General features: G+C 37.6%; 1 protein-coding gene across 2 annotated transcripts; it reads right to left on the reverse strand.

Annotated features, from left to right (window-relative positions):
- Positions 1–404: 404 nt before the first annotated feature.
- On the reverse strand, positions 405–10882 carry LOC109096735 (COP9 signalosome complex subunit 8-like). Of its 2 annotated transcripts, XM_042731259.1 has the most exons (7): positions 10413–10826; positions 10024–10094; positions 9865–9913; positions 9652–9784; positions 3119–3226; positions 2675–2737; positions 405–1932 (listed from the first exon to the last, which is right to left on the reverse strand). In XM_042731259.1, the coding sequence occupies exons 1-7, from the start codon at positions 10482–10484 to the stop codon at positions 1853–1855; spliced, it is 576 nt and encodes a 191-aa protein (XP_042587193.1). In that variant the 5' UTR covers positions 10485–10826; the 3' UTR covers positions 405–1852. The 2 variants fall into 2 exon arrangements, with proteins under 2 accessions (XP_042587193.1, XP_018965914.1); XM_019110369.2 differs by lacking the exons at positions 405–1932; positions 2675–2737; positions 3119–3226 and adding an exon at positions 6010–7408 and having other exon boundaries at positions 10413–10882.
- Between the last annotated feature and the right edge of the window lie 617 nt (positions 10883–11499).

Raw genomic sequence — 11499 nt, forward strand, 5'->3', positions numbered from 1 at the left:
TTAATTTGGCCTCACAAATGGCTGAACAGTTTCTCTCTCTCTCTCTCTCACACACACACACACACACACACACCCCAGCTGCTCCAGTAAAGCCTGTGTCTGTTACCCCTGACCGCTCCTGATGTCAAAGACTTCAGTTCAGCTGGTCTGTGTAAGGTCAATGATGATCTCAGATCATGAAACATGTCCTTTGAAGGTCTTTTTGCACTTGACCGTACATTTTAAAATATATGATATAATACAGAAATACAAAATCAAAGGAAATCAGGCGGGTCCAAGTTATAATACAAACAAGGTCTGCAGGTTTAACGCATTCACCTCTCAGGAGTGCTAGGTTTCAGACTACAAAGAAAGTCCTGCCAGTCTTGGTAACACTACAATAAAGCACATGGGAAATGCATGAACAACCAAATGAGGCATCTGTCAACATTACAACAACATTTTTTGTCTTAGAGAACAGTCTAAACTGAAGTGCACAGGATTATGTTGGAAGTCCAAAGGATTAGAAACGGTGTCTCCTTTAAAATATTCAGAAATGAAATACGCTAAGTATAAACATAACAGTTCAGGCACTGAAGTAAAAGTTGAAGGTTTTGTGCCAGATAAGGGAAAACAGTGAACTTGCCAAGTGCCAGAGAGCCAACTCTTTTCCAGTGACCTTGGGCAAGGCGCTAAACCTCGGGGCACTCAACTTAAACACAAGTCCATAATAATAATATCTGCCAAGTCAAAAACTGGATAGGACCAGGTTGGTGCAACCTCAAAATGCAAAAAGATGAGCAAATGCAATATGTAAGATAAAATTCAAAGACAAACATATGGTAAAATGGATGAGATTAACATTCTCACAGTACCATAATGTACCCATTGTTTCAGTGCATATGGATCACACTTATATTCTCAAGCTGAAAGGATGTGACAGTGACCAACAGCTGGTACGCTTCCCCTCCTTTTTCAAATCCACTCTCCGTGAGAAACTAGTGGCAGTGCAAAACATCTGAATAGCAGACAGACAGAGATGCAGTCAACAAAACACTTGTCAGACAGTGGAAAACATCTTAAATACAACTGTGCGCCTTCCAAAATAAGCTGCTTTGAGCTGTCGGTTGTTTGCACTGGTAAACAATACCTTTGCTAAGAATGACAAGGTTTTTTTTCCCCAGCTATCATAAACTGAGCTATTCCTTCATTGCAAAGTCTACCTCATAACCAACTTTCATAAGCCAATTATTCTCTAACAAAAAACATAAGGAAACTTTTTAGTGGTTAAAAAGATAACATTTTGTTTACTGCAACAAAGAGAGAATATTGTTTATATAGTCCATAACTGAATGCATAAAATATTGCAAGAAGCCATTTTGTCTGATGTGCCAAAATTGATATGATAAAAATTTATTTAAACATCTAGACAAATGCGGTGATTCTGATGAGTGATTTTGTACACAATTTGTAAAAGGAAGTCCTAACCATCATTAACCATTGTCTTTGTTACTATGAAATTACATAAGGATCCAATTTTGACCTGTAACATCAAAACAGCATTAAAAGCCTGAACAATATGTGCATATAGCAAACCATTTCTGCTGAAAAACAATAATTTACAATATTGACAGCAATGTCATACTCCAAAGTAGATGTAAAAGTTGTACAAGTAAAACAGTTTGGAAACTTTTCTACATCACTGTGGCTGACAAGTTCAAGGAGCAAAACAGACAAAAGAAAGATGGTGGCTCCATCACTAAAGCAGGACAGATGAATGTGTGTGAAGGGTCCTGGACACCACAGGTTTCTTCTGTAAAACTGAGTATCTCAGAGGTGGTGAGGAAGATGATGGAAGAGGGTGGATTGCTTATCAGTTCTCAAGAAAAGCCACGTAGTCGGTAAGTCTGGCCAGCTGTTGTTCGTTTGGAACCAGAGAGACTGGAGGTGGATCTGGAGAGAGAGGAAGGAAGGCAAGAGAGAAACATGAGAAGAGGGGATTCCTTCAAGTCCCCTACAATCTGCTGTATAACATATAGACATATGAATGTAAACAAAGTCGAGCATAGAACAAGAATATGTATGCAACATAGTCTGTTACAGATGTAACAGCTTATGCAAGAAAGAAAAATGTCATGGCAACTGTGTTGAATTAATAAACATCAGCTGCTCTTAGTGAAAGCTGCAGGTCATCAGTACTGGGAATCATTTCTCAATCATCAGTTATTTAAATACATTGCAGACATCTGCATGGTCTCACAAGGCCCGTGCAGAAACCCAGATGCTGCTTGTTCCTGTTCCTTTGGAATAAACATCTCTCATAAAAACGGTTCTCAGTGGTTCCAGGCGAACACATAAAAAGCTGTGTGCACTAAAACACACAACACAAAGAAAGATGAACATAAGATGACCAAAAACCAATGAAATTCTCGTTGTTTACAAAATGAAGGAATCTTTAAGAAACTGTGAGAGCCAATCAGCGACAAACATGAGAGCAGGATGAAAGTGGAGTCTGAGTGAAGTCACCAATTCACATGCTTGTTTTGAAAAAAACATGCAGAACCGTTTACTCGTTGGAACAAGCTCTTTGTAAAGAGAATGGGCTCTGAATGAAACCTTATGGAGGAATGAGTCATAGAGTGGGGGGAAACACATCTGTTCTTATTGGTAATAAGCAGTGAAACAGCGCCCCCACCTGGTTTCTGTGGCATGATCATCCTGGTGTTTGGATCTGCCTGCCACCCATGGCTAACTACTCCTTGAAAGAGAAACAGACATTTGTATTACAAAGACAATAGAAAGTTGTTCACATTTATCTCTAAACCAGTGCAAGTTGCTTTTGCAGAAGATCAAGAAATCATCACAGCAAAAGTGAATTACTTTTATTCTAATGATGACCAAATACATGTGAGAGTATTTCAAAAGAACTGCAGACTTGTTTAAATGTATTTTCTTTTGAATATGAAATACGGATTGGAATAGACAGAATAAGCAAAAAAAAAAAAAAAGAGATGGGTTGGTATAAAAATGATTTGTACTGGAAAGGAGAGAGAGAAAAAAATGCATATATCAATATACATTTGAATCCCTAAAATTGAATCCCTAAACAAAGCAGCACTCAGTGTCTCGGATGATGTACCTTTGACCGCCTCTTCTACAGAGTATCCCACAAAGGCAGCAAAGTCCTCTGCACTGATAGAGGTGTACGCTTGCGCTACTAGACCATATGCTCTCCTACGGGTGGACTCTGCAAGAAACACAAAGCACAAGAGAAAAACAAAAAGATTTTTAAAAAGGTGGTAATCTCCCAACACAACTGCAAACTCTTTCCTTTCACTCTATATCAGGGGTGGCGAACTCCAGTCCTGGAGAGCCACAGTCCTGCAGAGTTCAGCTCCAACCCTAATAAAAACTCACCAGCCTGTAGCTTCCTAGTAACCCTTCAGGCCTTGATTAGCTTGTTCAGGTGTGCTTGATTAGGGTTGAAGCAAAACTCTGCAGGGCTGCGGCTTTCCAGGACCGATGTTCGCCACCACTGCTCTATATTCTGCAAACTTTGCACCATGATTGCACACACCCAAGCAAGGACAAGTAAAGAAGGTACTGGTGACAGTGAAAGTAGTATAACAAACCTGTTGGAAAGTGCACTAAACTATTTTTTATGTTTCGTACCAGTACAACAGTGATACTAAACTTTATACTGACAGCAGTTCACACCCATTTAGCTGAAGAAAAAAACAAACAAAAAAACAACAACAACAACAACATGTAAAAGCAAAGTAAACAACCCTCTACATTGCGAGTAAATCACTCGCATATGTGACTAAATCTTTACTCTGGGTGATAATCTTTACCAATGGCTAATAAATTCTCAGATTTTACTCGCCAGTGTGTGAGTTGGAGGCTAAGTATAAGTTTAGCACATATATTTTCACTCGCCAAACACACTGTCTGCTTCAGAGTTTCACTCTCCTTCGTCAAGCGATCTGTGCCATTATTCAGTTCATCTCAATGGATGCGCTGCGCACCTGTATTGGATGTACCGTAAACTATAGTGTGAAGGCCCACCACTCGCCGTCGCTTTGTCTAGCACACACGCAGAGAGAGAGAGAGAGAGAGAGAGAGAGAGAGAATTGACGCGCTACATGTAAATGATATTCTTTGTTGTTGTTTTTTTTTTATTAATTATGAAGGCTATATTCAATAAATTTATATAAAATTCTCTTCAAAACTATAAAAAAATTGTAATGCCTGTAGGAATCAAATTGAATGCTTTTTAATGCCCCGCGGAAACCCTGATTAATCCTTAGTGGGTTTTACATTGTTCTTATTAGTAGAATTCGTATCTTTATTATCTCATCAGTATTTTTGCCTTTTTTTTTTTTTTTACAGAAACACTGAATGACCAAAAAAGCACCACCACCAGTCCAGTTAAAATGTTCAGTTAAAATGACTAATATGCATTCAAACATGGTTATCAAGTTTTAATTCTAATTACTAAAGTTCTATCATTAAATAATAATTGATTATCATATTATAACTGACAGACTGATGTTAAGAGTATACTTTACGTTATTTTAAAAAACTAAGCCATTTTACAAACATTATATATATATATATATATATATATATATATATATATATATATATATATATATATATATACAACGGCGAATCAATTTACAACATTCTATCTAATAAATTCAAAAAAATTAAAAAACAAACTAGACAAAATCGACAAAATTTCCAAAGAGTCTTGAGCAATGATGTAAAAGCAAATAAGTCTGTATGATGAGTGTGTTGTAGGTCTGCAATTTAATCAGTTTTTTTCCCCTCTTCCCACCCTTTTCACTCCCACTTTCCCACAGCTTTACATGCCCATTTCTTGAGTCTTTTTCAAATCTGAGGTGTGAACGACCAGTGCTAAAATGGGGGATTCATGACACTTTGATTGAAAGTGACATTTTTTATTCATACAAAGTTTTTTTTCACTAACATTTCTTCAAATAATTAAAAAAAAAAAATGTACCATGGTTGCCACAAAATAAATAATAAGATATGTTTCTTGAGCACCAAATCAGAATATCATATGATTTCTGAAGGATCATGTGATGCTCAAGACTGGAGTATTGGCTGCTGAATATTCAGCTTTGCCATAAAATTCTGTATATTTCAAAATATATTAAAAAGAAAGCAGTTATTTAAAACTGTAATAATATTTTTTGCTATATTTTTAATCCAATTAATGCAGCCTTGGTGTCTGTCAATGTATCTGTCACTTTTGATTACTGCAGCAGACTTAAATTACTTCAAGAAACTTAAAGGAATTGTAAGTGTGACATTATCCATTAACCCAGGTATATAAATATATTGTTTTGGATTCGGAAAATGACTTATATACTCCATCATAGCAAACACAGTAGTATGCTCTGAAGGCTAAATAAAAAGCAACACTCATACGTTTACTAACAGCTACTTGTATGCAACACCAGGGAAGTCAGCAGTGACTACAAGTCTGCCATTTGTTATACAAGGGTGCCCTCTACAGAAAGAAATTGAGATTGACTCAATGTGTGAAATATGTCTGTTCTTAACACCTCACAAGCAACAAATTACATTTGCAGGATTTAACAGGATTTTTGCATGTTGCTTGTTTATTTTTATTGCTTATCAATCCATGACTCCCAGTTCCTGATTTCTCACTCGCCTTGACCTGAAATCATGAATAGCAAGAGCTGCTGAGCAAGGCAGTGCTGGGGGAGGTGAAAGCAGTGTCCATCTGTCCTATTCTGGTATTCTACCCTCAAGGTCCCCCAGCTATATCTCATTCTCTTTCCTTTTAAAAATAGCATGTGCCTTTAACCAGAGAAGAAAGTTGAGGGCAAAGAGTGCACAGAGTTTACTTGTAAACAGCAACCTTTGGATTAATTCCAAGATATTCTGTTTAAACTGCTCCTTAAATTTGTCATTAGATTTGTACTGTACATCTCATAAAATAAAATAATTTTAAAATAAATAAACTCATCTCAATAAATTTAAACATTTTATTTAATATCATAGCATTAAGTCCACATTTAAGTAAGCAGAACTATATAACCAAACACTGTAACAACAATGCTAAGTAAAACATTTAAATGTAGGAAGATAACATCTAAAGTGACAACAGCAACTACATTATAAAAAGTATAAAAATGACACCTAGTTACTCTGAAATATTCTTATAATCATACAAGTTGAAATGCTGACACTGCTTAGCAGTGATATACAAACATTAAACCTTTGTCTTTCTCATTGCTATTGTCCTTGCTTGATCTTCTTGTCCTTCATCACATCCTATTTGCCCTCTATGACACTATTCTCATTCACTCCTCTTCCTCATCTTCAGCATCTTCAAATTCTTCATCATCATCTCCTCCAAAGTCCATCTTGGACAGCAAAGTCTCTACTTGTTCTGTATCCAGAGTGAAATGGTCCATTTTTTCAAAGCCTGGCTCAGGCCTTTCTTCAGCCAATGAGCTCTTCGCCACGTCTTTTGTCTGTGCAATCAGGTTCTTGGAGGCCAGCAGGAAATCTGCAGCACCGCTTTGCTCCAGCGCCTGCACTGCTGTGTCCGTCAACTCTGTGGCTGCCTGAAGACGATCCCCATAACGTCTGGCCAGACTCCTGAGGGCAGCTATCTTCTCATCCTGCTCCTTGCTAATGCGTTCCAAGAGGACATTCTTACGCTCTTCCAAGGCTGCATAAAGGGAATCGAAGCATTCACCAAGCCTCTGCTTGGCACCTTGAGCATTGTCCTGAACAGCTGTGCAGGCCTCCTCCATCTGGTTAAGCAATGCTTGAAGGCGACCATTAACTGCTACAAGAGCATCGATGGCATTACTCAGCTCTCCTTTTTGAGCCTGATAGACACTAGCAAGTGGTGACACCTCACAATCTTTATGTTGGCCGAAGACCTTACACATGGAGCAAGTGGGAATTTGGTGAGTCACACAGTAGATGTTGATCTTCTCATCCTCGTGCTCTTGGCACATTGGTTCTTTAGAGCTTTTTGGTTTTATCGGCGTTTCTGTGGTGCTGCCACCACTTCCACCTTCCTGCTGCTGTTTGTATATGTCAATTATGTTCTCAACTAGAAGATTTCTCTGAAGTCCATGCACGCCATGACGATCAAGAACCACTTCAAAACGGCAAGTAGGGCACCGGAAGACACCACCAGAGAAACGATAAGGGTTTCGAGAGTCATAAAGATCACTAGCACATCCACGGCACAGGTTATGCTGACAGGGCAGTATCACCACCGGTTTGGTGAACATGTCCAGACAAATCGGGCAGCTTAGTTGTTTCTCAAGGGTCTCCATGGAGCCAGGAGACCCCAACAATGAGGAAGCTCGCTGAATGTCCATGTTAATGGTCGTTTTGTAGCCTTTTGCTGTATAACTTCAATGGCTGTCTTCCCAAAAAAAAAGCTAAAAATAAGCTGTGGCACAGCAGTAAATGATTCCTTGCAGTTGTCAGATCTGTTCTGGGGTAAAGTGGCCCTGGTCTTTATACTACCCTCGGCCCAGTGGATGACATGCCATTCTTCTAACCAATCAGAGAACACATTCCTATCCACTTGTTTTCAAGATTCATTTTTGGAGATGCAAAAGCCCCCACCACTTTAAGGCCATGTGTTGTGTCATGATGATACCATAACACCCCTACCCTTTCCTGTACAGTGCGATTTCAATGTTGAAATATTGGAGGGGTGACAAACAAGTTTCATGTCAAGAAAACAAACCCTGTCATTTACAAAACACCTTCTGAATTTTTATTACTAATTTCTGTCCTGCACAGAATAATTATGATTTTTTTTTTACAAGAAGAAAACACCAAATTGTGCACTAAGCAATCTATTTTGACTTGTCACCTTAAATAAGTGACCAGATACCAAAAACAACAACAAAAAAAGAATATACGTTGACCTACACCATTATTTTTCCCCCCTTGTATTCAGAGGATATTATATTTCATTTTGAGGAAAAACCCACAAATCACTCGAAATGTTTGAATTTTCAAAAAATTATTTTTCAAATATTCTTGAGTAATTTGCCTGTAAAAAAAAAAAAAAAAACAACTGTTGATGTCTTAAAACACAGCACATAGGGAACTCATGGACACATGGAAAGGGTTATTTTTAACCTATCCTTGGCCTGGGTGGGTCAGGTGCTGGCACGTGGGGATCAAATGAAGGCTGTGTTTTAGCATGTTCCCTGAAGATACTATATTAAATACGGACAAGAGATTGCAAAAGAATTGTTGCCATCTTGTTTTTAACAAGAAAATTACAAAGTAGTGATAAAGTAACGTCAGTCTTTAAATGTCCCTGCAAACAGTCATCATTCAAAGGATTCAAACTTGCCCTGTGAATATGCCAAGTTAATGCCTGAGCTAAGTTTAGTCCTGAACCACTTCAAATGGAATCTGGGAGTAAGATATGTGCCACTTCCCAGGATAAACTTAAATTTTTTCTTACACATCCATCCACATTCAATTTTGATCCTTGTAAAAGAGAAAGTTAATCACACAGAACCACACATAACATGTCATGTACAAAGTATAAAAAAAAAATCAAAATCTGACAGTAATTAACGAAGTAGAGGTTGATATAAAACCTATTTTCATTCTCTCTCTCTCTCACTAAAAAATTTAAATCAAAGCAATTTAGCCATGTAGTTAATTATAAAGACAAAAAACACAGGCATGGAAGTGCACAGAACATTCTATCCTGTTCCATTGTCAGATTTGTTCTAGGAATTTGTTTGGCAATGCTAAGCACATAATTAGATCTCTCTTTTACCCCATACTGACATCTGTTGGAAACAAAGTTTATTGTTTTATATCAAAAGCCCCCCAAAAACATAAAAAAAAAAAAAAATTATAATAATAAAAAAATAATATGAAGGGGAATTTTTTATTAATTTTATGAACAACATTTGATACAAATTTCACCTTATTGTCCAGCATTTAAATTTGATGTCAAATGATGCTAATTTTATTTTCTGATTTCACTTATTAATCAAAAAATATCTTAAATTCTCAGAAAATCATAATTTTCTCTCATTGAGGTTAACATACTACTACATAAAAGCAGTTGCCTGAATGAGAGCTACATTTATACGCAAACAGATCAACCTCAATGTAAAGCTCAACAAAATTTAAAGAGAAACAGTATGAAGTTAGAAACTATCAGGTTGAAAATATCAAAGTAGTCCCAGTACTTGACATGAAACTTGTTTGTCACCCCTCCAATATTTCAACATTGAAATCGCACTGTACAGGAAAGGGTAGGGGTGTTATGGTATCATCATGACACAACACATGGCTTTAAAGGGGTGGGGGCTTTTGCCCCAGGTTCTGTTAATAAAAATAAAAAACTCTTGAAAACAAGCAGCTTTGTCATAAATAAATGCTGAAAATTAATGCTTTTATTTCACTACTTTCCAAAGTATGGCAACCCTACCATCTCTTAAATGCCAGATCATACCGAGGAGGATGTGCAATTAAAAAGATAAGAACCGCCACAGAGCAGATGAAAATTTCAAGGTCATTCTATCCCACTTCATTAAAAAATTCATTTTAAGAATAGAGAATAAAATACAGCATAAACCCCAAACCACATGATCTCAGTACCTCTTAAAGCTTCCATCACCGGGAGAATGCTTTCAGACCACTGGTAAGCATCAATAGCTGTGTAGATCCCTGGAAAGTCTCTCTGCCAGATACGCTGTCCTACGGCCCAAATAGCAGCCAGCTCTGGGTTTGCCTGTAATTAAAATCTGTATTACAGACCTGAAATTGATTTTGCTTTTTGTTAGACTAACTGGATCCAAATGTAAAACTCACTGTTTTGATTGCCTGTGGTATCCGTTTCCAAAGGTATCTGGCATTATTCCTGCAAATTATAAAATAATATAAAAAAATATATATAATAATAATGTTATGAGAAAATAGACTGATAATATAAATTTGAATTAACATTAAATATACATGTAACATACTCACATGTCATTGTTCAGGAGATACAGGACTAGTAACTGGGAATACACTTGAGGCGTAGCAATGCCACCAGGAGCCTAGGATACAAGGTAACGTAAATTATGAATATTAAATAGTTGAATATGACAACTTACATATAAACTGCCAGAGACAAACATGCCTGTCATACAATAATAGATAACCACATGCACAAGGAAAATTATTACTACACACAACTTTGTTATATTTTGCAATAACAACAATAAATTTATACTTATTGTATCTATTTATGCCTAGAGTTGTCTTTACATGAGTAGTGTTGTTCAGCTGACAACCAAGTTACTGTAGCAGTTTACCAGATAACAAACATCTGCAGAATAAAAGCATTAATATATAAATCTCTCCGTCTGTTTTACCTCCAGCTCTTGAGTTTCAAACTGCAAAAGCAGGTTTTCATCAAATTCAGCCATCATGACAGACACGGGCATCTTTTACAGGAGCTTCGTATGCTAACGGCTAAGGAAACAAACCCGCCGCTGCTCTGGCTCCGCGACTCCTCGCTGACACCTGCTGGACTGGAGAGCAAACGACGCCACTACACACTCCCAGAATCGTGGAATAGTTGACTTGTTACCAGGCAGGGAGAAGCTGGTTCATCATCAAAAGAAAAAATAACAGATTAAGTGACGTTGACGGCCGACAAAAAGGGGCGCTAATGCAATCTATTTTTGCTTTTAAGAAAGTGTTGCCAAGTCCGCGGTTTTCCCGCGGAATTGGGCTACTTTAACAATGTCCCGCGGGTTGAACAACGACCTCAATAACGTGATATTTAGCCCCTGAAAATGCGAATTTTACCAGGGGAACCTCGCCAAAACACGGGTATTTTATCCCCGGAAGCTATTTTTAGCTAGAATGGGCGTTTTTTTGTGTGCGTGTGCGTGTGCGTGCGTGCGTGTGTGTGTGTGAGAGAGAGAGAAAACCTGGCAACTCTGGTGAGAGACCAAAACTGGCGCGAAGGGGCGTGGGCTCGTGATGACTGTATAAAAACAGGTGATGGCAAGCAAAAGACGTGAAGATAAAGGCGGTTGGGAGAAGCTAAAATGAAAAAGGGCGAACAGTTACATCAGGTTACCTCTGCCCGCCTCTCTCACTATACACAGCATGGACTATAGTAAAATCCCAGGTCCGAGCATCCACTGCTATTTATTAATCCGCATTGTCTGGCATGAATATTCCATTCATTCATAAAGAGACAGCAGCGATTCTACAACAGTTTACATTTGAGAGCTATTGAGTTAGAAAATAGAGTAAATGAAGTAGCCTATAAGGTGATTAGTCTGATTAACATGACACACATACACAAAGACGTGCATACTCAAACTAAAGAATTCTGTTGATTCAGGTTTCTAGATTCTAGGTTTATGTTTATCATTATATACATTTTGCATTCTGCTCTTTATATGTAGATTTCAAGTATTTTAGTTAATACAATAATAACATTTA

This window comes from Cyprinus carpio, chromosome B9, assembly GCF_018340385.1.
Source record: "Cyprinus carpio isolate SPL01 chromosome B9, ASM1834038v1, whole genome shotgun sequence".
NCBI lineage: Eukaryota > Metazoa > Chordata > Actinopteri > Cypriniformes > Cyprinidae > Cyprinus > Cyprinus carpio.